Source organism: Fusarium poae, chromosome 4, assembly GCF_019609905.1.
Source record: "Fusarium poae strain DAOMC 252244 chromosome 4, whole genome shotgun sequence".
In the NCBI taxonomy this organism is placed as follows: Eukaryota; Fungi; Ascomycota; class Sordariomycetes; order Hypocreales; family Nectriaceae; genus Fusarium; species Fusarium poae.
Window position 1 is genome coordinate 1297181 of NC_058402.1, and position 27327 is coordinate 1324507.

Genomic DNA, 27327 nt, shown 5'->3' on the forward strand with positions numbered 1-27327 from the left:
GGTCTTCGCTTCGGCCCCCAGTCGGACGAGGTGGTGATGGTTGTGGGTGTGGTATAACTATCCCTCGCCGACTTGGATGGAATAGGGAGTCCATGATGTGATCTCTGTGCAAGACGAGTAGAGTAGTATAGAAGTGAGGTGACGGTTTGATGGAAGAAAGTTCGAGGGCAGGCCACTCAGACCATTTTATAGTCCAACCTTAGTCGTGACGACAGATGATGCATTCTATTCTAGTCGAACATGATGAGGCGGGCAAGCGTTGTTTCCTCTTAGAACCTGCATTGCGTCGTTGCAAGATAAGAAAAAACAGTGCAAAATCTTGAGAGTATTAAAGTCGACCCTTGAGCGAGATGGCTACTCAAGCCAAGACTCTTCACCGAGACTGTTCAGAGGAGAAAATTCTTCCCTGCAAGTTTACAAAAAGGGCCATCAGCGCGGTATCTAGCGTCAGAAGTTCATTTATGATATCTGATCAACAACCTAGCATCAAGGGCTAGAACGTGAATTCATAAGTCGTTAATGATGTCGGTGTAGGCGGGGAAGCAACCGAGGAGAGTGTTATGACAGGGGACGAGTTTCACCAAGAAGATTACTCGACGACTGGACAGGAGTGGGAAGCTTTACGAACGCCACTAATCAACCCCTGTGCTGCTGGAGAAGCGTCCTTGTCAAAACATGGCAGCTAGCAGGGCGAGGTCCTGTACTGTAACTCGAGAACAGAGGGACTTGACTGCTAAAGAAAGTCACCGTCACTATCAAGTCTACATGTTCTTATACAGAATGAAGAGGCGCAAGGCCAGCCCCTCGGATTATTGCGAGTCTCGCGGTATCTTCTCCGAGCGGTTGCAGCGAACCGTTCGAGAGAAAACAACACTCCTTAGCGTTACATGATACAATACACAACTCGTAGCCTGCTTCCGGCGTGAACATGTGTGGTGGGTTTAGTCAATTGCCATGGGTACCCCTGATATTGCATATATCTAGTTAGGATAGGTTATGCACTGGGATCCCTTCTCTTTCTTCTGGCGGGAGCAAGTGTCCATACCCTAACTAGCTATGCAAGTTAGTCCTTGAGCGAGGGTCCATCGTGAACTCTGCAATACCTCCCAAAATGTCACTCCAGACTTTGTAAGTAAGCTCAAACGAGGCCATGGCGAAAAGGAGCCGCACCCCGGCAGCCCAAAGTTAGTCTCATGGCATTATAGAACAGCTACTAAGAAAACAGAAGATTAAACTAGTTGAAACGCTTATGTGCTACTTTGTTCTACGTTCCTCTTGATGTTCGGGTCTAACTTTTCTAATCAACTCCGAGGTTAGGGAAGGCTACGTATGAGAGCGGAACTGTCCTGGCAGCAGTTTCTGGGCAGAGCTCTGGGGTGTTTCAATGAGACAAGAACCTTGCGATCGACAGAGAGAACTAAACACCGACGTCGCTATACCGTTTGTGGAGACCAGTAACCTTGGCACCGTTCTCCGGCTGTGACTGATGTCGACATGATGACTGTGATGAGCCGCATTCCCGCACTTCTCTCTTCCCTCCAAACCGTTAATTGGCACCCGCACACTTTCAATGCTTCCCGCAGCAACCGTATGATAACCATACGGGGGTATATGCCACTCCAAAATTCCACAACAGTTTCATTTAACTGGGCAATATTCTGTGGCCAGGCGATAGTGTTTGGTTGTGCTCTGGTTCTTGTATCGAATTATTGGACACATGCGAGCTGATTCCGCGACATGACAAAACTCAAATCCTCTCGTCTGGCCAGTCTGGTCGGTTTTCTTGCTGCTCCTCTTCTTCGGCCTCACGCCATTCCTCAGGGGTTGTGTGGAAAACAGTGGCGGCGGCTGTGAAAGCGGCCCAAATTTCACCGCAAACGGCCAGGTGCAACACTTGACTACCAAGAAAGTTGATAGCCAACACAAGACTTGACTCTCCCAGCAAATTGATCCCACAGATATCATGAGTTGGGAGGCCTAAACGTTGACGGAAAGTGCCTGCTACTAAGCGGAGTGCTGTCGCTTCCCACGGCGCAATTGCTAACCTCAGGACTGCGTCGGCGAAAACATGTGAAGCGATTAGAGGAGGGAGCTGCGTAAGCATAGTATCGCAATAAGTGGTTGTAGGTATGACCGCTCCTCTTGCGTCAACACTTGGCCTCAGTTCCGCACTCCAGAGCCCAGGAGGTGCTTCGCTTGTCTCAGCTGTAGCCTCAACATCAAAACTAATCAGAGTGGCGCTGACCCCCTCGTTGTCCTCTTCATCACTGGCGTAATCGTCTCCTCGAGCGGAGAAAGTACTCGGGCGTCGAACAGCTTCCACTGGACCAGTGTCACTAGGCATTTGGCCGTCAATGGGCCTGATAGGAGACACATCTTCAACGGTGCTACGGTTGCGTCGATGTTCTGGCCGTTCACGGGGCCTTTCGGCTGGGGTCCAAGGACTGGTCATCCCTGGAAGTGAGCCAGTATTTGGTAGCCGCCTGTATATTCTTGCCAATATTTGTGGCCACCAGTCGCGAGTCAATCTTTGCGTAATGACCCAGACAAGGAAAGGCGTTGACGATACGAAAAGCCCCCCTGCCCATTGAAGTATTGACTGGAAAGAAAGCCCAGCAAGTGGAGGCGGAGCTGGGATGGGCGAGTCTTGGGTAAAGGGGATGAAGAAAGAAAGACTTGGGAGCCAACTGGTACCTGAAACCATACCGAGCCGTTGCAATGCAACATAGAGCTCCAAATGGACTCGCACGTACGACCATACTTCATGAACTCTTGGGAATTTGTGAGCCATTGTGGTTTGGTGACAAGGATTTTGACTTACAATCGACGACCAAACAGTCTGTCTGGTCGATCCCGCCACAACAAGGCCACTTGCCGATCAGCATAATTACTTAAAAGGTTGAGTGAAGCACCAGGTAAGATATATCTGGTGATGGAAAAAGGATTCCGCGATTTCGCATACAAGTCCCAGAATGGGACGTGGGAGTAACGCTTGTAAATCTGCCAGAATTAGTAAGGAAGGCCACAACCGCTCTGGATCAATGGATAGCATACAAGTATACGTTGACGAAACCCATCCAAGCCAAAAGCACCGGCAGCGTCCACGCAGCGGAAGGCGGAAAAGGCAAGATTGCGGCCGACATCGTCCTCGTACATCGCATGCCTCTTGTCAGATTCGGCTTCTGGACTTGATGTCGGATTTTCTTGCTCAGCAACCCCAATGACTAGCATGACTTCGTTATGTGATCTTATAATGTCTCTATTAATCTTTTTCGTCTCAGGGTTTATAGGACGACCCCGGTGATCGTACTGCTGAGTAGAACCGTCACCATTCTGTTGGTCGTCATGATCGTCCTCCCATTCTACGACATCATCATAAGGTGACCGCCCCTAGTAATGTCAGTTTTTCGGTTCATAAGATAATTCATTTCAATGAGCAGAATCTCTCACAAGCGCTTGGGCGGTCAGAGGGCCCTGCATTCCCATATTGACGACGTGCAACGACTCATGAATAGGACACGTCCATTTGGCGTGGAGTGTAGAGTTGTGCAAATATTGCTCGCGTTAAAAGCTTCGGTCCAGCTTGTAATGAAACTAATGATTCCCGAATGAAACAAATAAATACCCCCCTTTGCGCGATAACTTAAACCTCAAAGAGATAAAGTGAAAGGAAGCTCCAGGTACGAAGTCATGATACGAAGCGCATGAGTGGTATTGTGGCTAGTGATGTGGCGCACAAGATCGAGCTAATGCACAATCCGGCCAATCAAATACATCGTCGCCACGAACGCCAAAAAAAAATCTAGGAAAGTTCAAGTCGCGGACCCATGATAGTTTCTTTGCATCGAATATTTGTCCAACCTACAACATAACAACACAATGGCAAATAAGCAGCCGTTAAAGACGACATTTGACGTAGAGCACGTCATTCGTCCTATATTCACAGGAGGATCAGTCTCTATCGACGATGACGCCCGAATTCTAGCGACAGTCCTTGGTGAGGATGTAGTTCTCACTGATCCTACCAACGGCAAGCACTTGGCTCAAATTGAGGGTGTAAGAGATATCTTCAGGCCGCTTTCAAGACCAAAACTGACATTTCATAGGACGGAGAGCTCATTTCTACATTGACTTGTTAGTTTCTTGAAACCATGCGAAATTATGATTATACTAACATGTTCAGTGACACCCTCTGCGTCGCATCTCATTATTTGCTCCCGTTCCTTGTCTATGAGAATCTTTACTTTGAAGAGATCTGAAGACGATGGAACCATCGAAGCTACTCCTACTAGAACAGTCAAGGCCCACTCAACACCAGTTAATGCACTGACAGTTGACCGAACCAGCACTTTGCTGGCTACTGGAGGTACCGATGGTGCCGTCAAAGTCTGGGATATTGTCGGTGGTTATGTCACCCATACTTTCCGTGGATCTTCAGTTCTAGTGTCATCACTTCGATTCTTTGAGGCTGTCTCCCGTTCGAATGAGACTCAATCACGAAAGGGCAAGAAATCCAAGCGCCAGGAGGAGTCTGACGAGGAAGAAGAGAACTCAACCACTATCAACTTCCGTCTTGCATGCGGCCAGCAAGACGGCAAGGTCCGCGTATGGGATTTGCACAAGCGTAACTGTGTAGCCAACTTGGATTCTCACGTCTCAGATGTGCAAGGACTCGACTACTCTCCTGAACAACATGCTCTAGTCACCGCTGGCAGAGATAAAACCATTACATGGTGGGATGCCAAGTCCTGGAAGATTCGCAAAGTTGTGCCTTGTCTAGAGTTGGTGGAAGCGGCTGGTTTCATTGACGGCGGAAACTTGACCTACTCTGCTGGCGCTAACGGTTCTCTTCGCATTTGGGACACAGATACTGGCAGGGAAGTCACTCCCCAACAACCTGCGAAGAGTGAAGAGGAGAGTATTGTGTCTGCAATTTATCGTCCTGGGCTACCTTTCATCCTCCTCGTCCAGGTAGACCACACTCTCGCGCTCTACAAGCCACCCCAAAAAGCAGATGCCGCCACCTTATCAGCAGCACCCGAACCCTTCCGAAGAATATCTGGCACACACGACGATATCATCGATTTAGGTTACCTGCTTCCCGACCGTTCGATGGTTGCGTTGGCTACAAATTCCGAAGATGTCAGGATTGTATCTGTTGTAGAGACACAGAATCAGGACAATGGAGTCAATGGAGATTCTAGGTCAAGCCCCTACTTCGGTCAAGATGTTGCTCTCCTGAAGGGCCACGACGAGATCGTCATTTCGTTGGATATTGACTGGTCAGGCCATTGGATAGCGACAGGCGCGAAGGACAACACTGCTAGGCTTTGGCGTATTGACCCCACAAACAACTCTTACACATGTTGGGCTGTCTTTTCTGGTCATGCTGAATCTCTAGGTGCTGTTGCTCTACCCAAGAGCGTTCCTCCTGAGTCATCGGCAGCCAGAACTGATCCACTCAGCCACCCTCCCGCGTTCCTTATCACAGGTTCGCAGGATCAGACCATCAAGAAATGGGAAATCCCCCGCACAGCCCAGCAACAAGGCCACAAGAGTAGTTCTCGCGCTATTTTTACCCGAAAAGCGCACGAAAAGGACATTAATGCTATCAACGTCCACCATTCGAACCAGCTCTTCGCGTCTGCGTCACAGGATAAGACGGTCAAGATTTGGTCTGCAGAGGAAGGTGAAGTCCAGGGCATTCTGCGTGGACACAAGCGTGGTGTCTGGTCCGTCCAATTCTCTCCTGCTCAGATGCCGGCTATTCAGGGCGAAGATGGGCCTGTCACTGGAAAAGGTGTCATTCTTACTGGCAGCGGCGACAAGACTATCAAGCTCTGGAATCTTGCCAACTATGCTTGTATAAGGACTTTTGAAGGGCATTCCAACAGTATTTTGAAGGTTGCATGGTTGAACATGCCTAAGAGCCAAGAACAACAGTCCAAGAAGCGAGTCCATTTCGCCAGTGCTGGTGGCGATGGTCTTGTAAAGGTTTGGGATGCAAACTCGGGAGAAACCGAATGCACTCTTGACAACCATGAGGACCGTGTTTGGGTTGCGGCTGTTCACCCTGAGAACAACACTATCGTGTCTGGTAGCGGTGACTCTACTGTCACTTTCTGGAAGGATACATCATCTGAGACTCAAGCTGCCGCGTCTCAAGCCGCACTCAAGGTGATTGAGCAGGAGCAGGAGCTCGAGAACCATATCCACGCCGGCTCATTCCGTGAAGCTATTACACTCGCATTGCAGCTTAACCATCCTGGCAGACTGCTCAGCCTGTTCAACTCAGTCATGACAACAGACAAGCCTGACAAGGGTAGTTTGAGTGGCTTGAGAGCTGTGGATGAGGTACTGGCCAGTTTGTCTGATGAGCAAATCTTCTTGCTTCTTCTGAGACTACGGGATTGGAACACAAACGCACGTACCGCCCCTGTGGCGCAGAAGATTCTGTGGACTTTGATCCGAAGCTATCCTGCTTCCAAGTTCTCAAACCTGTCAGTCAAGGGGGCTCAGGGGCAGAAGAGCTTGAAGGATGTGCTTCACGCTATTCGAGTGTACACCGAGAGACACTACAAGCGAACAGAGGAGTTGGTTGATGAAAGTTATTTGGTGGAATATACCCTGCAGGAGATGGACGATCTCGCACCCATGCTGGAAGATGAGAATGCCATGTTACAAGACAACAGTGAGGATGTTGTCATGGCTGGTTAAAAGCGCAAAAACTACAATTGTCAATGTTTTTAAAAATTGGTTGATGACTTATAATCACACTCACATAGTCTTTGGAGTATACAGGTTTAGATAAAATGCTTGACTTTTGTTTTGGAATAAGCACATGATAAGAGGACTGTGTTAGTGATCCTGGTATGCAACTAGAAGTCTTGATATATGCTCAAGAATATGGACAAGAACAATATTAAAAAGAATACGAACCGAAAGGAGCCTCTTGAAAACCATCACGAGCTTGATTCAGAAATTCGGGTTGCCGTATCGAATATGTATAATGTATTTATTGTATTTGCTCCGAATAGAAGCTGTAAATTGACATGCACCTAGGCTGCCATCAACCAAATGTGGGCCTGGACCTGAGCTTCAAGGCTCCACTCCACCCGTAACTGCATACAGCCTACGACTTCAATCTTTCATCCACGACACCAAGTCAACCAAGAACTGCGCAACAAGAGACAAACAACGAAGTCTCTGCTGCAATTCGAAAATGTCCAAACGACAGGCTTCAGAGGCTCTTGAAGACATCGCCTCGCCAGCTTCCAAGAGGTCCCGATTGGACTTTGATACGCCCGAACCAGGTTCAGAAGAACTTATTAACGAGACGAATGCCAACGGAAACGCGCAAGAAGTTGACGATGATGACTTTGATGACCAAGAAATAATCACTGCAGCGCCCATAAGGCAATCTGCACCTACAGAAGGCTACGATGACCTCTACCTCGACACCATCGATCGCAATGTGCTCGACTTTGACTTCGAGAAGCTCTGCTCCGTATCCCTCTCCAACATCAACGTCTACGCATGTCTAGTCTGCGGAAAGTACTTCCAAGGTCGCGGTCCCAAGTCGCACGCCTACTTCCACTCTCTCGACGAGGACCACCACGTCTACATCAACCTCGAATCTCAGCGCGTCTACGTCCTCCCTGAAGGCTACGAGGTCAAGAGCCGCGCGCTCGAAGATATTAAATATGTCTCGGATCCACGGTATACCAAGAAGGAGGTTATTGAGATGGATCGCGCGCGACGTACGAGTCAGACGCTTGATGGGAAAGAGTACATCCCTGGATTTGTTGGAATGAACAATATCAAAGAGAACGACTACTTCAACGTTATTGTACAGGCGCTGGCGCATGTGGCCCCATTACGCAACTATCTTCTTCTTGAGGACTTTTCGAGCAAGACAGAGCTCGTCAAGCGAGCCAGTATTCTGGTGCGCAAGATTTGGAACCCAAGGGCCTTCAAAGCTCATGTCTCGCCTCACGAACTTCTCCAAGAGATTTCCCTTCGCTCCAACAAGCGCTTCAACCTTACGTCACAGTCAGATCCTGTCGAGTTCTTATCATGGTTTCTCAACAATCTCCATCTCGGTCTCGGTGGAAGCAAAACCAAACCTGGCAGCTCCATGATCCAGCGCACATTCCAGGGCAAGATGAAGATCGAGTCGCAAGCTATTACAGCTCGTGCAGATGCTACCGACAGACTGCGTTTTGAGGATGCAGATGTCAAGGTTGACATTGTGCGCTTCCTCCTCCTGACGCTTGACCTCCCCTCAACGCCCCTTTTCCAGGATGAGCTTGAGAAGAACATTATTCCTCAAGTCCCATTAATGACTATCCTCACAAAGTACGATGGCCAGCGAGCCCAAGAACACCATGCTCAGCGCAAGCGTTACCGACTCATGCACCCTCTTCCCCCCTATCTCGCGTTCCACGTAAAGCGTTTCTCACAGAACAAGTTTGTCTCTGAACGCAACCCCACAATCGTAACATTTGACGCGCGCAATCTTGACATGTCACCCTACGTGGAGCCGAACCCCAAAGAATGGCCTCCAGGTGAGCCCATCTGGTATGATCTCGTTGCAAACGTGGTCCACGAGGCTGTGCGCACACGAGAAGATGTCGTTGATAGCGGCGAGGAGCGCAAAACATGGAAGGTGCAGTTGAAGAACAAGGCTACAGGGGAATGGGTTGTGTGTCAGGATCTGTATGTTGACAAGGTGCAGAGTGAACTCTTGTATCTTGGTGAAACCTACCTCCAGATTTGGGAACGGAGGAGAGAGCCTAGCAAGGGCAAGGGTAAGGCCTCATAACATCGGAAGACATGATGGTATATTCGAGTCCCAAAACCTAATAATAGAATGTTATACCCTATCTGGCACTGTTGCTATCGGATTCTGTACAAGCAGTAGGCAGAAGGCTTTCTTACTCTTGGGAACTAAGGATTCTCGTGAATTCACCAACCGTTATCAGAAAATGCTAGGCCCCTTTTGAGTTCGACTGACACCCACTTACTCTGTTGTCACCACATGCATAACAAATTGCAGGATTGTAGTTGATGAAAAGTTGTCTCGTTCTTGGGCGAGAAACCTCGGCCCCCAAAGCTTACTCTGAATTGTAGCTCTCGCTGAAATCCGCTATTTGGGCGAGCCAGCCCTTATTCATGCGCAGCTAATAATACATTGCCAATAGACATGATCATCCGCTTGATTCCGTTGTTCCCGGCCATTGCCCTCATAACCTAGTGCGGACATTCCAACCGCCCACCCAAATCCTAGTAAACACGTTATCACAGTCCATCCAGAAGACTTCTCCAACTCCGCTAACTCAAGGGTGCTTATGCAACAAAGACAATAGACGAGTAATCCAATCAAGATCGAAAGGTAAAATACAATACAGAGGTCGCATTAATTCGAGGAGGCGGCCAGACGAAATCTCTATTAGGTATAGGGAAGCGAAGGCGGGGAGCCGTCTTCCTCTATGATTGAGACTGCTCAGCTGCCTTTGAAGCTCCGCCAGTGTGACGCTTGTCGTGGTGATGGTGTTGGCCAGCTTTTTCACGGCGTTGCTCTTCGATGGCTGTCCGTTGCTGAATACTGGAGTCGTGGCTCTTGAATTCAACGCGAGTGTTAGGTGGGAAGTTGAGGACATGCTTCATAGTCTCACTGTTTTTGAGTTAGTTGTGGTCCCTACAATGTGTCAACACATCAGGCAGACTTACCGAATTTTGATGACTCGGCCACCATCGGTTCTTGTCCAGATACTGAGAATGTCCTCGCCATTACGCACGCTCAATACAGCGCCGCAAACATCTTCACCCGCGTCGCCGAATTGGTCGCCAATGAGGCTGAGTAAAAGATCTTCCCAGTATCGGTCGGACACGCCCTTCTTCATTCGCACCACCCATTTGCCGCCCTTCTTGTTGATATCATCCTCCCATATCGGGCGGACACCCTTCTTGAACAGATGAAAGTCCGATACAACGGGAAGTACGGAGGGCCTCTTCAGGTAAGCATACATCTCCCAGAACTCCTCCGCTGTTCGCACAGTAGCGATTTCATGTAGTGTTTTCTCGTACTCGATATAGCCGTGTGCCTTTGAGATCGGAGGTCGGTACCAGAAGGTCCACGAGTCCACCAGCGGATGTGAAAGAGGAGCTGTGGGCGCTCCGGTCTGGTTGCTCTCGGAAATCGCGACCATGCCAGGAGCTTTTCCAATAACTTTGGACGAGTCCTTCTTGGGGAACGCTGAGGCCATGGCCGTCTCGAAAGGATTGCCCGACGTCTTGGGAGTTTTAGCCGACCCAAACGAAGCAAATGCTCCTGAGCCCAGACCAAAGGCGCTGGAAGCGCCACTGGTAGGAGATACGAGACCTCCAGGTGTGGTGTTGAAAGGATTCGGTTTCATCGATGATGGGGTTTCGCCGCCTTGACGCTTGGAGAAAGAGGCATTGCGACTGAAAGTGTCACCACTGGACCCTTGGCCCGGTGTTGCGAGGGAAAGCTTGCCGGGGCTAAGAAATCATTATTAAATCATGTTACTAACGGTGGGTATATGTGACTTACTTTGTGCGGCGGGCCCAGAGGTTGCTGTTATCCATTAAGACTGAAGTAACAGGTACGTCTGCGAATCAAGGTAGGGCGGGGAAGGCTGGTTCAGGATGCCTTCGAACGGACGTGAAGACAGGTATCGGAGGGTGCGTGTACGATGTGAAGGGAGTTACTGGAGCAGGTTTGGAAGATTTTGGTCTCGGTTCGTTATAAAAAAGCGGTCGAAGTTGGGATGCTGGCTTTGTGGTGTTGCACGGTTTGGAGGTCGAATGAGGGGATGATCAGTATGTTCACAGAGGTTGTGTGTATAGAGGAAGCTGTTGTGTAAACAGTATACTTGGTGGCGAGATGGGGGTATCGGATGTTCGTTGAGGTCGATTGAATAGGGATGGGATGGCAATATCTGAGAATTTTGAGGAGTAGATGATGAAGTTGGGTAAGTTTTGGTCTGAGAAGTGTTGCGAGAGAGGAGATGGATCTAGTGATGGAAGAAATTCTAACTTAGTAGCCCACCTACCAGAAAATCCAGAAAAGACGAGTCGCGGTACTGTATGTGGAAAGCAAAACTCAAAGTAGCTTTCGGGTAACTTTTCTGCTAGCTCGTGCCATTTTCTACATGATAGATACTTGGTCTATGATAGGACCTCTGATAGAAGCCCTGGAGGCAGGTAGCACCCAACCCGCTGGAAAACCCCCATTCCTGGTCTGTGGAAGGCTCGCGTCTGACCTTGACGGTATATGACTGCGCTAATCCAACCCCAGCCTCCAGGTCAATCCAGGGACCCATGAGAGAGTTGTCGCGACTGACCCTGCGTCAGAGGCTACTAAATTGGAACCTACTACCTACTAGGCCTACTAGGTACCAAAAATGACAGTGACAATTAGTACGCACCAGGGCAGCGAGCCCCCTTGTTGGCTTTGGTCTGAGTGTAAGCTTCTAGAAGCAATTGGTATAGGCATGTATGTCCCTAGCCTCATACATCCAATTCTCATGAGATCGGCAAGAAAAATAATTAATATTGGACATCTAAAGATCATACATTTATGTTCTTGATGTCGAATATAAAGGTCGATGGAAATTGGATAGGAACTGTGCAATTCAGATTTAAAACTACTAACCTGGATACAGACAGATACATCATGCAAGTGATTAATTCCTATGATTCATATCATCGTCACTAACAAGTACACTAATTACTCAGTCTGGTCATGATAGCTCGATCAATAATCTCTCTGTTGGACTTTAATACCGCGGTGATTTTGTCCTACAAAGAGAGAAACCTACATGTCGTTTATACTCGAATGGTAAAATTGTTTTTACAGATCGCCGGCTCCGAAATATGAGACAAGTCACTCAGCCCTGGTGAAACCCCTGCCTCATGAAGAAACGGATGATCATGACTACCGGATAAGCCTCTTTCCAATCAACTATGGCCGGCATGAATAACAACATGTAAAGCACTTTCTTTTTACTCCCTTCTATCATGAAATAAACAACCAGCCATGTCGGGATTGATTCTGTACTATTTCAATTGGTCGCACTATCACATCTTTTACACAGAAACGTGTGTAGAGAAAAAAAAGACTGCGCCACATGCCCTGAGATCTGTGGCTGTTGTCTAAGTGTAGGTAAACTTTAGTTGCAGACTTTATATCAGATACTCTTGGGGGATAAAGAAAATTGAAACCTGTTTTCCTCAAGTGGTTGAGGGGGCTCGATTCTTTATTCCATTTTGGTAATACTTCAATTAAATCACTGGATAAAAAGCGACTGTCTTTTTCATTCATACAACCAGTCTTGAGTTTACTGTCTGTACTTGGTACTCGATGCCGTGTGTCGTGTCTCCCAATTGAACCAGCCACCGCCGCGCGGCCCCACTTAAAAGTTATCGCAACTTCTTATCTTCGAAAAAAATTGGGCAGAGCTTCAACACCTGCACTCAAAAGTTAAGGGACCGACGATACATTCCACGCGCCACCTCCACCACCGTCGCAATGGGTGTCACACGAACAAAAACTGTCAAGAATAAGCACGCTGCCGCTCCTGGCGCTGCAAAGTCTTCAAAGCACTCCCCTGCCGACGGCTTCGCCAAGTCCAAGAAGCCAAAGGGCACCCCGCCGTCCAAGCAGGTTAAGGACAAGGGTCGCGAGGCGCTTCTCCAGAAGCTCAAGAACCCTAAGAAGAGGAAGTACACGGATGAGCAACTCGGAATCCCGGCTCTCAATACCGTCACTCCTGTTGGTGTGGTGAAGCCAAAAGGCAAGAAGAAGGGCAAGGTTTTCGCTGATGACCCGGTACGGCTCCCATTCCAAAGTGCACATGACCAATTCTAACATCGCATTTCTTTAGGAGAGTATGAGCACCATTATGGCACTTGTCCAGGCCGAAAAGGATGGCCAAATCGAGTCCAAGATGATCAAGCAGCGAAAGATGGAGGAGATTCGCGAAGCGCGCAAGGTCGAGGCTGAGAAGAAGGAGCAAGAGAGGAGCGCAAAGCTCGAGGATACCAAGAACTCTCTCCGAAAGTCAAGAAAGCGCAAGAGCACCGGCGATGGGGAGGACAACATCAAGGACTTCTCTTCAGCAGGCACCAAGGCGGCCAAGGGCAAGGGCAAGAAGCGGGTGTCGTTTGCCTAAACCCTCAATCGACGGAGAAGAGTCGGAAATTTTTCAGTTGCTGCATTGTTTGGCGCATGGAGTTTGGTAGATGGGCTGCGGTTATGCCCTCTCTGGTGGTCTCTAGAGAATCGGCGGTACAAAAGCACAACATAGTTCTTGAATCATGGCTGCTCCCACGGAAGCAGATCCTGTTAATCGGCAAAAACGATGGGAAATATCAGAATTTTGACCATGATCTATCTAACAAATCTATTCTTCTCTATCCAGTTTGCTTTTGTGCATGTCCGTATTATACAGTCTATCATAATAAACAAATGAGGCAAGATACAAAGAACTGCCCTTTCAGTCCTCAGTAATTACCAGCTTGCGTCGCATAGGGCTGTATCCATGTCCAGCAGTGAAGTCGCCAGCGTTGGGGTTTGCTTGGGGCTTGAGGTTGTCGAGATCGGTCTTGAAAGCCAGATGGTTCAAGAAGTTGGCAACCTGGGAATGTCAGCTAAGGCTTCTCGCACGAATTTTATTTAACTTACAGGCTTTGGGAACCAGCGGCCGCCTCCAGATTCGAACCAACATAAATGTCCTCCGAGACTCGACGTGAGAAGGATTGTGTTGGGGTTCTGCTTGAATTCTTCGTAAGGAATGGCTTCCTTGACAGCAATCTATTGAACGTTAGGAATTGTCCACATCAGACGTAACAAATGCATTCAGGTAATAATACTCACAGGATCGTCGGTGGAGTGAACGGCGAGGAAAGGAATCTCAATGGACAAGATTGAGTCTACAGATGAGGCGTCTCGATAGTACGCAGTCTCGGTGGGATATCCCCAAGAAGGACACCTGCAGAAATAAGTGTTTGATCCAGACGAGAGGTATTATTTGCTTACTGAATTAAGCGATCAAACTCGTTGAGGTACGTGATCTTCATAACAGCATCAACGTCAATTTTGCTATACTTTTCCAGCTCCTCTCTATGAGTAGCAGCGAGTTGCTTCAGAGCACCTAGGTCACCGTTAGTATGTATGAGAAAACGATGATGTTGTTAATAACTCACTGCCCATGATTCGCAAGTAAACCTCTTTGCCAATGTAGCTATTCTGGAGGATCTTGCTAGAAACCTCAAGGTTAAAGGGGTTCGAGCAAACGACAGCTCCCTTGAGGACACAGTTGGGGCCCTCTTCACCACAATAGTTGGTGAGCATGTTTGCACCGAGAGAGAATCCTAGACCGAAAAGAGGTCGGTTGGGAAACTTCTTCTGCAACCATTTGACTGTCTTGATGTCTTGTTAGCAGGGTTCTGGGTTTGGAGTGCTGGTGGCCTTACCTGGCGGATATCCCAGGTTGCTCGTGCGTTGTACAACACACCGCTGGTGATTTTGGACCGGGCACAACCTCTCGAGTTGACGACGCAGGCCTCCCAGCCGCCCTCACCGATCATAGGTGCAATTGTGTGTCGCAAGTAGATCTCATGAGAGCCACCCGAAAGGCCATGCAAGACAACGAGCATGGGTTTGTTGTCGTCAGATCCAATGTTCTCAAACTCTTCTTCGGTGAAGTAAGCTGTTCGGCGAGAGAGAGTAGGATCATCAGGGGCCTCAAAGGGATCAACGGCGAAATCTACAGCAAACGTTCCATGGTAAATCTTGTGGTCGGCATCAAAAATCTTGCGCTTGTAGTAGATTTTGGGTCCAACAGGCTTGGTGGCAGTCCACATTGTCTGCAGGTGGCCATTGAAGAGCAGCGGGTTGAGGTTGCATGGTGGTGTCGCTTTTTCGGTGATGGCCAAGAGATCAGTCTCGTTGCCGTCCTTTTCCTTCACCTTGCGCGGTGTAGGTGCATGAGTGAAGTCAATTGATGCACGCCCAAGCCACTCCATGATAGAAAATCGCACCTGCAGGATCTAAGACAGCGCTATGATTGAACGAGAGATGAGTAATTTGGCACCGCTGCAACGAGCAAGTAAGTGGACGGTATAGGAGCAAAGGATGAAGAGGCGTAAAGAATAACCGGAGAGAGTAGACTGTATTAATAGATTTCTAGATTCAGCCAGCAGATTGCCCCCGACAAGACGGAACGGGGTCCATCTTGGTTAAAAAGGACGGGCCTGCGGTACCCACTGACTCCGATGTCCGACATTTATCAGTGCCACGCACTGGCAGGTATTGTTGACTAGGTATGATTTGTTCAAATCCATTGTGCTGTACCTACCTCAAAAGAACCTCGGCTCAATATGTCTTTCTTTCTTTCTTTCTTTCTTTCTTCATTCTATCTATTTGGTTTCATTACAATGAAACAGAAAAAAAGAATAAAAAAAGAATGGCTCGAGTCAGGTCTCTCATCGTAACTTGAACAGCCGATTTGATAATGTCGCCTAGGCTGACGTTTTAAACTCCTTCTGATAGACGTTAACTGGCATTAAAAGTTGACCTTGGCGCTCGGCAAGTGGGGTTAGGCTTGCGAAGGACCGAGGCACGATTTTAGTTGGTCGATACGTTTCTGCAAGAGATTGACAACAGCTTCAGGGTCAGTCGAAAGAACATTCAGGCTAGTGGGTAGCAGAAAAATGACCTCCTAAGTCTTAGGTTACAGAAATAAATAGTTTAAGAGCTATATTCTAATGAGCATAAAGTGACCCACTAATTTTGTCTCTTATGCTTCCAGCGGCCAATTTTCTGATACCCTGAGGTCAGGTTAGCAGACTGGCAGACTGGCAGACTGGCTGACTGGCTGACTGACAGGTGAAAATTACATATCAGAAAACTTTAAATGTGTCGATCTTTTCAACGCCATTCCCATATTTTACACAAGGACACTGCTGTGCCTGTGAAAGTCATGCCAGGGCAATATCAAACCACCGCATCGGCGAACCGACACAGAACAGTATATACTACTTGGCTATGAGTTAATTACGATTTGTTAATAGAAAAAAGAAATGAATCAACATTCACAGATTAGTACCTACTATTCACACATTTCACCCCACCTGCTTACCTACTCCAACACGTGACTAGCACTCTGTACCTCCCAAGAACTCTAAGGTTAGATTCGCACAACAAAGAACTAAACGACGTCCTGCATCAAGCCAAAGCCACAACCACCAGAAAAAGGCTCCGACGTGCTTCTCTAACGCCTCAATAATGAACGGGGGTCGCTCACAAAACAACCCCTCATACGATGCTGAGCGCTCACAGGCTTTCTGTGGCCTAAGTGGAATTCGTTAATTTCGACGGGCGGGCAATGTACGATCCATTACCGACGATCCGATCCGCCATAAGCACAGCACAACATCAACAGCATCGCGTATCTATCTTTGATACGAGGCGCTATGTGCAGTCTGAACTGTACAATGATAATACGGAGATTATAGTGCTTGCGTTCGGAGCATCGTCAGGGTAATGTCCAAAAACAACAAATCGCGCTGCTGCGAACACAGGCTACAGTTACTCACAAGATTTTGTGTCATAATGTCTCGTTTTTGATGGATAAATGAAGCATCACGACCTCATGCATTTATTATCAGTGCCGAGGTATTGCGATCTGCCCAGGCGGACTGGGGCGTTCTATTAGACATCTTTTTATCACGGATCTATTCGTCTGTCATCAAGACATCAAGGGTCCGCCTTGAGGTCTTGGTCCATGCCAGTTCTTCTATGCAACAGATTAGTACGGGAATGCCCGATCGCGAATCACGGAGGTTATCACAGGCACATGGAGACCGGTCCTAGGGACGCTATTATTGCTCCTGCGAATAGCCTTCCAGTTGGATCTATCAAAGGCTGGTAAACAATGATCGCATCCTCCTACCAGACAGAGGATTGCGGCAGAGTTCCCTATATGCATCCTCGCGGAATGGATTGTTGTCTCATGCACGGAATCTGGGACACTGAGTCGCCATCTTGTACCTCCCACTGGTCAACGAGTGGAATGACTTTGATGGGTAAGTATTCGCAGCTTGGGAAAAGTCACAGTCAATTCTGTGGCTGGTCGTAAATTATCCACATGGATCCGTATGTAGTACTTTGTTCTTGAGAGAGCTTCGATGATCGTGCTGGTTCTCACTTGGTTGAACCATTGGGGGTTAACCCACGCGATCAGCATCGGCCAAAGCCAATGCGCTTGTCCTTTGCAGACAGTCATGGATCTCTCGGCTGGAGGAAGCACAATATGGGCGAGATGAAGGGAGCCTGTAGAAGGAATTGCCTGCAAGTGCATGCACAAGGTTCTCGGGCTCACCAAAGTCATCGCTTATTTCAGCTCTGGGTTTACGCGCCTACCTATCACCCACCAAATTCTTGGACAGACATACGACTAAACGAGCAACAAGCGCAGAGAAGGACTCGAACACAGAGAACTGGGATCTTTGGGCTTTAATTCGTCCATTGTCAATTTCCTTTTCTTTTCTTTCATGTTACACTGATTTTGCGCTGACAGAAAATCCTCCGACCTGCTTTGACGTGCTGCACTCTACGTTCGGGCTACGTTCTGTTCCCCGCAGTTCCCATGCACGGTCACTGATAGCGGGTCACCTACCTGACACTTAGCTGGTCATTTCCGTCGGCTAAGGTACGGGCGACGATTTTACGAGCACCTAACCACTGAAAACTCGACGCCCAGCTGCAATGATGGAGCACTCATCCGAGCCTTCAAGTCGACCCCGATATGCTGCCATGAGAGACGATCAGGAACGTGATGACCAAGGAGAAAGGGCTCTTGATGAGCCAGGCGTGAAATTCTCCCAAAGACCAAAACCTCCCCGTCAAGTGCGTGATTCCCGCCGCGCTTCTGAACCTCGCCGCGACCGTACATCCACAAGACCAGATCCCCGTTCGTCCCGCCGTCGCCGTCATTCACGCGACCGTAGCCGTGATCGCGCTCCTCGTCTATCGCCCGATTCCTCACGTCGGGGTCCAGAAGTTAACGACTTGATCCCTCGCTATCGAGAGCGCCACCGCGAAACAGATGATAAGTCACGCCGTCGGAGCCGCAGCCGGAGTGAAAGTCGCGATCAAACATCCAGAGCTTCTCCATCAACATCTAAGCGGCATCAAAGCCGTAGTCCATCTTTGACCGGGTCCAGTCGAAAGAAGTCCAGAAGGGATAGAAGCCCTCGGCCAAGGACAAGGGACTACAGCCCTGAATCTGCTTCAAGAAAGCACGCTCGACATCCATCACGTGGACGGCGTCAAACGTCGCCTCGCCATCACGTACGGACATCAAAATCCCCAATGCGATCACGTCACAGATCGCCAGCAGAATCAGAATCAGGCTCCCGGCGTGCAGATAGACCAGGAGGGCACGGGCGACAGTCCCAGACTCAATCACCTATGTCAGAGTATCGAACATCTTCGGCGCGGCGAGCCCAACCATTACCTATTGATGGCCAGCGTGGGCCAGACTTCGAGCAACAGTCCTCGCGGAGACAACATCTACCAAGATCACCTCATGCTAGCAAAGAACGGCGATCTCGAGAGGGGTCGCCGGGCTGGCGCCATTCTTCAAGGTCAGATATCGACGACGACATGACTTCTCGAGGCAACCCACGGGGCAATTACAATCATATGTACCCGTCAAAGCCGCATATGGGTAATGATCCATATGCTCAATCGCCTCAAAACTCTTATCATAACTCGCCATCACGGTCACCTTATGGATCATCGCGTGGCGGTAGAAACGGCCAGCAGTGAGTCAATCCCGAATTCAAACCACAATATTTTTACTGACTTATCTAGATCTCATCCTCAAGGAAGTAACTATGGCCCACCAAGCGGGCCTTCAAGTCAATATCATTCTAATCCCTCGCGATCCCCTCCACATTCTGCCCCTACTGGGCCTATGCAGCAGTACCCTCAAGGAGGAAGCTATCGTGGAGGTTATCGGGGTGGTGGTTTCCGGGGAGGCTCTTTCGGCAATCGAGGTAGAGGTGGTTTTAAGAATTCCCACTGGAATCAAGGTCCTCCCCAACGAGGACATCATGACGACTTGAGCAATGGACGGTTCAGTAATGTGGACGATCCCAACGCCATGGATATCGATCGCATGGACGATGGAGATGGCCATTACCCAACTCATGATCGAAACATTGAAGAGGGGGTAGACGTTCTAGCTACCCCCAACAGACCGCCTCCAACGGGTCCGGGCTCACAGTCACAGTCAGGGGGATCTGGTAGCAAATTCAGTTTTGCTTTCAAGCCATCTTCAAAGCCTGCCCTCACCGCGCCGAAGCCTGAGATATCTCAAAAATTGAATGCTGCTCCTCGAAGAGACGCTCAAAAAGATAGTCGGGACAATGACCGCGACCGCGACCGCGGTCGAGACCACGATCGAGAAAAAGAAAGAGACAGAGACAGAGAACGGGAAAAGGGCAGAGAGAGGGACAGGGATAGAGAGCCTCCACGAAGTGCACCCACAGAACCAGCGTCATCGCGATCACGACATGATCGCCGCCCGCCTCCCGAGGGACCGAGGGTAGTGCCTCGAATGCGCAAAGTGAAGAAGATGATGAAACGCCCAAAGCCAAGACCAACTCTCTCTGCCGATCTGGTGGAATCAGAGTCTGTTTTCTTCAGGAAACCTGGCAATGAGTCCGTCGTCGGCTCCGGCACTTATGGCAAAGTCTTCAAAGGCTTGAATGTCTACACAAAAGGAATGGTTGCTCTGAAGAAGATCCGCATGGAGGGTGAACGTGATGGCTTCCCTGTTACGGCTGTGAGAGAAATCAAGCTCCTTCAGTCGCTCAGACACGTCAACATCGTCAATCTTCAAGAAGTTATGGTTGAGAAGAACGACTGCTTCATGGTGTTTGAGTACTTGTCGCACGATCTCACAGGACTTTTAAACCACCCGACCTTCAAGCTGGAGGCTGCACAGAAGAAGGACCTTGCCAAGCAAATGTTTGAGGGATTGGATTATTTGCACACAAGGGGAGTCCTTCATCGTGATATCAAGGCCGCAAATATTCTCGTGAGTAATGAAGGAGTGCTCAAGATCGCAGATTTCGGTCTTGCTCGCTTCTACGCCAAGCGTCATCAACTGGACTACACCAACCGAGTCATCACTATCTGGTATCGTTCACCTGAGCTTCTGCTGGGTGAAACCAAATATACAGCTGCCGTCGACGTCTGGAGTGCGGCATGTGTCATGGTTGAGATATTCGACCGAAACGCCATCTTTCCCGGCGATGGCACTGAGCTCAACCAATTGGAAAAGGTCTACAACGTTATGGGTACGCCGAGCTTAAGAGAATGGCCAAGCCTCGTTGAAATGCCCTGGTTCGAGCTCATGCGACCGACTGTCAAGAAGAAGAGCATCTTTGAAGAGAAATACCGCGAGAAGATGTCCCCGGCAGCATTCGAATTGCTTTCTGCCATGTTTCATTACGACCCAGTCAAACGACCCAGCGCTGCCGAAGTGCTTCAACACACCTACTTTACTGAGGAAGAGCCATCAGCTCGGCAAGCCACAGAGTAAGTTGCCCAGCCCAACTTTGTTGATGAACAACCATTAGCTAACCATTTTGCAGACTCTCCACTCACAATGATTGGCATGAATTCGAGTCAAAAGCCCTCCGAAAGGAAAATGACAGACGTGAAAGGGAGGCTCGAAAGCTGGCTAAAGAAGGTGTCAGCCGGGACGCGGATAAAGACAAGAAACGTGTCAACGAAGGAACTGAACAGCCAGATGCGAAGCGGTTACAGGTTGACAAGAATGGTGGAAACAAGCCCGCACCAGCGGCGACCTCGTCAAAACCCACTGAGGCATAGCATTTGGTCATCTTTTGGACTTGACATTTTGGAACGACACAGCCATATTATACATTCCAATGTCGCTTCAATGGACGGCTCGTTGATGCTCACGCGATTTGTCTGAGCAGATCGCGTTTTTTGTTACCTTCCTCCAGGTCGTTACGGCCTTATGGGAAACTGGCGTTTATTCCTTTATATATATATATCACTCGTCTTTCCATCTAGGACAGGCGAGGTTCAGATCGTGGTGGGACCATTGGTATACCGCATCGTGCTGGTATGGGCATTTGACGACATTTGTTTGATTAATCGGCGCCTGGGTCTAGTATTCTCCTTTCCTCTATCCTGTCATGAGAGAAGCAGTGGTGTTCAAGAGGAGGCTTTTTTCTTTCAATGTCGAGAACGTGGCAAGAGCATGCTGGTGCATAAAATGACGGGGGCTATCATAGACAGACGGTTTAATAACAAGGTTCAGCAACCCCATTGATGTACATATTTTGTTCTCGAAGTGATGTCACTAGCACTGCCGTGCAATCGTTACTCAACATCAACGGATTGCTAAGCCACGTTGTGGACGCTGCACATGAACCAGACGTTGAAATTGATATAGTCGAGCCCTTAATATGTTCATTCTTTCCACTATTTTAAGTAATTATTTATGCCGCCGTGTTTTTGTTGATATCCCATGGTGAAAAATATTTGGGTTGACCACACAAACTTTTGGTTTTTCCATAGCTCTCAAGCCCTTAATCATTTGTTGTTTTCGTTAAATCGTAAATAATTCATAATGTCGTTGCCTTTCATTGGGCATTAGTATAGGTGTCTTTCGAAGTAGCCTTGCTTATGCAGGGCTGCTTGAGTGTGCTCCAGAGAGTGCTGTGTTCCTCTCGTATAATTTTCTCGACTTCCTTTCACTGATAAGCCGCTGCTTCGACGCCCTTCCCCTTGATATCTCTATTCTTAAGGAGTTCACGGAGACTGCCCTCTGCACGGCCCTGTGGCATTGGCGAAGCATTAGGCGAACGCCAGCTCATCCATCCACTGAGCGTGGACATAAAGTTATTCTTTGTGTTGGGAGCATCGATGGATGACATGGCGCCATGGGCAACGGGTCGATCAATGCCTTCGGTAACTGCAGGCCTCTTCTTGGGTACTGCGGGGATCTGTTCCTTAGTCTTTGTCTCTGGGGCAGTCCGGATCTCTAGTTGACTGCTTGATGTCTGAGGTAGAGCGGGTTCGCTCACAAGACCAACAGCTGAAGTTCGGTTTGTATCCAGGTCGTTCAGATTCATGCTCAACCGAGTACCATCAATAAGGGCAAGTGAGCCTGACCTTCTTTGCCGGGGAGTCCTTTGAGTGATTTCCACCTCTGGAACCACGCTCTCAATGGCTCCGTCTTCAGAAGGAGACAGTGATCCATGCCTGCTGGACCCTTTCTGGGTAGTTCTGCCACGAACCTCATCAGCAATCTCTGCAGCAGACTTCTTTTTAGACTTATCCTCCTCTGAAGATCTGCTGGATGACATGATAGTCTCCAATGTCCCCATGGCCCTACTGTTCCTTCTAACACCCATTGGTCGCTTTCTGGATTGTTTGAGGTTCGTCTCATCATCTGATGACACAACCTGGAGTGTAGGACCTTGGACCTCTTGACTCTCGATAGCCCCAGCCACAAATGCTGCACCTGAGCCATGAGGAGCATAATGAACCTCATACTGATTGCTTAGGGAATACCGCGACTTGGCACAAATCTCGGCAATCCGATCCAGATCAGCATTGATATCTGTGACACCATTTTGATCTTCCAAATTGGCCATGAAGCTCTTAAAACGGAATGCATCGACTGATGGAAGCTTTGCCTCCTCTGGTTCATTCTCCAATCGTTTCTTCGTTCGATTTCTTGCCATGGTGCCTAGCATTCCATTCCTAGACGGCGTCACACCCGAGCCAAAAGGAAGAACACGCCGTACGAGAGCGGAAGGGCCGCTATTCTCGTTGAGTGCCGGGCGATGTCCTCGACGGTTAACGACGATGACGCCTCTGTCGGCTGGTTGAGCTGGAACCGGTGCGTAGTAGCTTCGAACAATCACGGGCTGTGAGTATGTGCTGCTCTGAGCGCCCGTAGATTGTGTGTATCGATGGCGAGTAGGGAAGTTTGAGCTAAGCTCACGCAGCGCTGAAGTTCGATGCTCCGCAGTGGAATTGTCCACAGGGATAGGTTTGCCCTCTGCAGTTGAAGGCACAAGACTCGTCGACGAGGTATTGGGTTGGAACAGAGGCGGGAAGGAGAATTGGAGAGAGTGCCGACGAGGTTTGCTGAGGGCTGGGGCCGACAATGTGGATGCCGCGATGTGATGTCGAGATGGTTTATGCGGATGGGCCTGGGGTTGAGAGGACTCCTGGGTGGCAGGAGGCGACATGGTAAAAGTCGGAATGTTGGTTCCGTATTTATATAACAGAAGTGTGTGCTTGTCTTTGTAGGTAAGTATGGTGTGTTGAGACGAAAGAACGAGTTGTCAACTATGGTCAAGCTCAAATGTCACCCCAGGTATGCATGAATGGGAGTGGGCATTGGAAGCTTCTAAGCAAAGACTGGGTATGTACAGTACAGCACGATAGCTTTGCAGGTCAATCTGTAGCTAGTCTGTGTTTGTACAGCTGTGTAGGTTCAAGGGTGGGCAAGCGGACGGTGAGATGGGTAAATCGTTGGGATAATGATTGTCGTGGTTGAATCGACAGTCGGTCTAGGACATGCGAGGTATCCTGGAAAGATGCTGCAGATGGACAGCGGTAACGGAGCCAGCGGCAGGTAGTAGCGTAGGGTGTGGTATGGTACAGATCCGGCGTGCAAGTTGGCGTGTGAATCCGGCATTTAAGAAGACATTATGATGACGAGCAAATCAGTTGAGAGGCTCGAGGACGAGTGGTGGGAAAAAAACACGACAAGAGGCAATACAAAGATACTTGGTCTTGTCTCGTCTTGTCTTGGCTGACAGTAAGTCCAACCCAGTCTACCGATGTAGGTAGGTAGGTAGTGGTTGATGCAGAACAATGCGTCGCCACGACTCAGTGGAGTCGATATGCAGTAGAGTGTCCTGTAACTGCTGCACTGCTATAGGTATGGCAATAGAACAAATATAGCAGTCGATCCCAGGCACGATGCTGTACTGTACAGCAGAATATGCGGCGTAGTAAGGCAAGGTTTGTGTGGACTGAAGTTGATAGATGATAGAGTTGATCAAAGAAATAGAGGAGGGGAGAGACAGAAGACCAAGTGGGTATGCCGTACCGGGCCGTAGGTAACTACAACTCTACCTGCCCCAAGACTAGACTACTAATCAAAAAAAGCGACAAGAGCAAGCAAGGGCCAAGGATTATCCTGAAAAGAAAGGAAAGAAGAGTAGAGGATCCTTTGCTTGTGTCTTTCTCTCCACGTTTGTTATTTTTCTAATTAGCAGATTTTAATATCTGGAGCTGATAACATAAAGAAAAGAAACCAATCGGGTCAAACTGACCTGGCCATCATGCATGAGTGTCGTGGCTGTTGATAAAGGGTCGACCTCGTCTCGGTCAACATCCCCGCATTGTATCTTATTGGTGGGGGATACTCTACTGCTTTCTTCTTCTGCACTATCCATGTCTATGTACCCTGAACAACCGCCTGATGAACTGTCGATCATACAGAATGCTGTTGATTCTTTTTACTTCCATTGAAACGAGTGTTTCGGCATTTATTGACCTGACGAGTGATAAGCGTAATCTAGGTTGTCAATTGGTCTATTTTGAACGAGTTCCTATCATCGTGTCAACCATGTTCTGCAATTGCTGAGTCCATCACCAAAACCACACTACATATGCAGCTCATGAAATAGCCAAGGTGACAACTCATCCTCAGTTACACCAAATCCTAGGAACCTTCTCCATGCCAAATGCATTTGCCCGTTGCCAACGCGGGGTCATTGGCATGTGCTGCGTTGTCCAATTCCTAATGATTGGAGCTTTCATCCCATCGTCTTTGCCAATACTGAATCTATACTAAGTAACTTTTACGATACTATTGTAGACCTATGCGCTGATGCATCTCATGCATCATCTAGATCAATTACTGTGATGATTGGCCCCATGCGTATGTTCAACACAATGATATTTGCTAGAGCATGTCATTCCCTTTGCAGGCTAGAAGAGCAAGACAAGACAGCACACCATCTTCTGCGTATAATACGTGTATCATTAATTCTTGGTCGGTGGTATCATCTCTACAGTCCCCTCCATGTCGCCAATTCCGATGTCGGTGGTATGGCCACTCGAAGTGATGCAAATCACTTCAATTTTCATTCCATCAACACAAATCCCACTGCACCATCTCTCACAAGACTCTCTAACCAGTACGTCCAATAGTTCCGTATCCTTGACCTCCAGTCTGCACATTGTCGGAATACACACCGGGCGCCGGTCCAGTCGCAAAACGGCCCTCGCGGGCTTGCTCTCGACGGTCGAAGTAGATGTACTCAAGATAGAAGGCGTGGATGTGACCAGGAATATAGCCCAGGAGGGTCAGGCAAATGTTGATGAACAGATCTGCTGAATGTTAGCATGCTCCTCCAGTGAACTGGAAAGCATAAGCCGGCTTACCCATTCCGCATCCCGAGATTGCCCATACACCGATGGGAGGGACTGTGATTGCATTAGTTTCTGCTGCAACTCTGGCGATCGCGAGGCGCTGGTGACGTACAGAAGAGAGTAATGAGGATGAGGAGAACTGCCGAAACGCCGCCCATGGTTACGGTTTGTTGTTTAAGATGTGGTATACGTTTAGACGGATGTGTAAGTGCACTGATGTTGGTCGAATAAAATTGTAATGTATTATTGTAGTCGTTAACAGTTGCTTGATGTTGTATCGGGAAAACGTTAGAAAGAATAGAGAAGAAAAAGAATTGCGACAACTGACAAGAATTATAAGGCTTGCGAGCCGCGTAACCAATCAATGCTAAAACAAGTAACGTGAGGCCTTCTCACTCTGCGAGTTTCTGCCGTGTCCGTGACGTTTGGACATGATATGACGTAGGCCACGTCGGCTTAAAGTGTGCCGTGAAATCCCCAAGAAAACAAACAGTCATGATGGTAGCAAAACCCCAACCCTGAAATCGATGTAAACTTAGAACAATTCAATTGACCAGGAACTTGATAAGACAAACACGGCATCTAAGTACACAGTCGACCAGTGACTGTTTTCATCATTGTACTTGGGAACCGCGCGCCAGTCTTGTAGTTAATATGTGCCGACCTACCTCAACCTATCATATATATCAATCGGCACAAGGTCTTGTGTCGGTCACCTCATGCAGGTCTCGCCATAATAGGCGCTAGGATCTTCTAGTTACCAGTACTATATGCATCCTGTTATCCATATCACAGCAGTTCCTGTCGGGACATGAGCGATAATGTTGCTAATGCGACACTATGTGTTGTAATACTTGCTTATTCGTGTCGGACATATGCTATATGTATCTCTTTATTTGTCATTAGTGCCTGTAGCGACGCAATGTCTTGGTTCGAAAACAGGGCGATTCTCAGGTGCATTGATGCGAGAGCATGTGATAAACTGTGCCCAGACGGTCAACTCTTGGCTCATGTATTATATTAAAGCCATTTAATTCTAGTTAAAGTTGGGCTGCGCAGGCTATCTTACAACAGTCACTGGCTATCGAATGGAACATCAGGAATAAAACCTTGGTCTGGAATACAATCCTGCCTGTGTTGTTGTTAAAGGAAGACAACAGTTATGTTCATCAAGTCAACCATTTCAGATACATACTGCCCACCCTAACGGGAGTGCATTATGTCTCATATGCAGTTCGGACAGATCTGCAATATTGATTCCGTTATCCGAGTCAGCGCAGAAACGGCCAGAACCCCAGCATACAAGCCGAAAGTCATCTCGTAAGGATAAGAGGAGATATTCGAACTTGGAAAGGTCGCTTGGTCCTGTGACGGACGGCTTTCAGAGGAGAGAGACTGTCAACCAGAGTGCAGCACAACAGTACATATGGTTCAGTTTCATAATATGCACAGGCATGTTTCCGAGCGAAAGAAGCTGCTGAGGCAGGCAGGAAGTGTCATGGCTTTCCCCCGATGAAACAGACAGGGTCGTGATTTGTCCCTTTCTGCCTTTCAAAAGCATGAACGCCCGTATTCAATGACATCTTAGATCTGAATATATGCAGTGAGTCATTGGAGTAATTTCGACGGACTCCTTCAGTTGCCGGCCCTCGTTCCAAAACTTCAAAGTCCGAACGAGACCCTTGACCTAAAAGGACTGCGCATGTAGCCCTGCAAGCTACTCAATGATGTCCTTTATCCGGCCAAACATTCCCATCAATCAGTCAAAAGAGGCAGCCAGTCAAGCC

The 27327-nt window shown here is 48.5% G+C and overlaps 9 protein-coding genes across 9 annotated transcripts; 4 read left to right on the forward strand and 5 right to left on the reverse strand.

Annotated features, from left to right (window-relative positions):
- Positions 1-1747: 1747 nt before the first annotated feature.
- FPOAC1_010528 (uncharacterized protein) lies at positions 1748-3486 on the reverse strand (the record flags this gene model as incomplete). The annotated part of the gene is made up of 4 exons (XM_044854917.1): positions 1748-2771; positions 2822-3000; positions 3055-3390; positions 3451-3486. 4 exons carry the CDS (start codon positions 3484-3486, stop codon positions 1748-1750), a joined length of 1575 nt encoding a protein of 524 aa, XP_044702230.1.
- Positions 3487-3879: 393 nt separating this feature from the next.
- Positions 3880-6717, forward strand: FPOAC1_010529 (uncharacterized protein; the record flags this gene model as incomplete). Its single annotated transcript, XM_044854918.1, has 3 exons — positions 3880-4056; positions 4107-4134; positions 4184-6717. The coding sequence occupies 3 exons, from the start codon at positions 3880-3882 to the stop codon at positions 6715-6717; spliced, it is 2739 nt and encodes a 912-aa protein (XP_044702231.1).
- Positions 6718-7222: 505 nt separating this feature from the next.
- Positions 7223-8824, forward strand: FPOAC1_010530 (uncharacterized protein; the record flags this gene model as incomplete). Its single annotated transcript, XM_044854919.1, has 1 exon — positions 7223-8824. One exon carries the CDS (start codon positions 7223-7225, stop codon positions 8822-8824), a length of 1602 nt encoding a protein of 533 aa, XP_044702232.1.
- Positions 8825-9489: 665 nt separating this feature from the next.
- FPOAC1_010531 (uncharacterized protein) lies at positions 9490-10611 on the reverse strand (the record flags this gene model as incomplete). Its single annotated transcript, XM_044854920.1, has 3 exons — positions 9490-9676; positions 9733-10524; positions 10577-10611. 3 exons carry the CDS (start codon positions 10609-10611, stop codon positions 9490-9492), a joined length of 1014 nt encoding a protein of 337 aa, XP_044702233.1.
- Positions 10612-12556: 1945 nt separating this feature from the next.
- On the forward strand, positions 12557-13199 carry FPOAC1_010532 (uncharacterized protein; the record flags this gene model as incomplete). Its single annotated transcript, XM_044854921.1, has 2 exons — positions 12557-12856; positions 12912-13199. 2 exons carry the CDS (start codon positions 12557-12559, stop codon positions 13197-13199), a joined length of 588 nt encoding a protein of 195 aa, XP_044702234.1.
- A 324-nt stretch (positions 13200-13523) lies between these two features.
- Positions 13524-15054, reverse strand: FPOAC1_010533 (uncharacterized protein; the record flags this gene model as incomplete). The annotated part of the gene is made up of 6 exons (XM_044854922.1): positions 13524-13664; positions 13712-13840; positions 13904-14018; positions 14066-14180; positions 14233-14452; positions 14503-15054. The coding sequence occupies 6 exons, from the start codon at positions 15052-15054 to the stop codon at positions 13524-13526; spliced, it is 1272 nt and encodes a 423-aa protein (XP_044702235.1).
- Positions 15055-17800: 2746 nt separating this feature from the next.
- On the forward strand, positions 17801-20938 carry FPOAC1_010534 (uncharacterized protein; the record flags this gene model as incomplete). Its single annotated transcript, XM_044854923.1, has 3 exons — positions 17801-18858; positions 18908-20641; positions 20698-20938. 3 exons carry the CDS (start codon positions 17801-17803, stop codon positions 20936-20938), a joined length of 3033 nt encoding a protein of 1010 aa, XP_044702236.1.
- Positions 20939-21831: 893 nt separating this feature from the next.
- Positions 21832-23340, reverse strand: FPOAC1_010535 (uncharacterized protein; the record flags this gene model as incomplete). The annotated part of the gene is made up of 1 exon (XM_044854924.1): positions 21832-23340. The coding sequence occupies one exon, from the start codon at positions 23338-23340 to the stop codon at positions 21832-21834; it is 1509 nt and encodes a 502-aa protein (XP_044702237.1).
- A 1958-nt stretch (positions 23341-25298) lies between these two features.
- Positions 25299-25698, reverse strand: FPOAC1_010536 (uncharacterized protein; the record flags this gene model as incomplete). Its single annotated transcript, XM_044854925.1, has 3 exons — positions 25299-25498; positions 25553-25594; positions 25653-25698. 3 exons carry the CDS (start codon positions 25696-25698, stop codon positions 25299-25301), a joined length of 288 nt encoding a protein of 95 aa, XP_044702238.1.
- Between the last annotated feature and the right edge of the window lie 1629 nt (positions 25699-27327).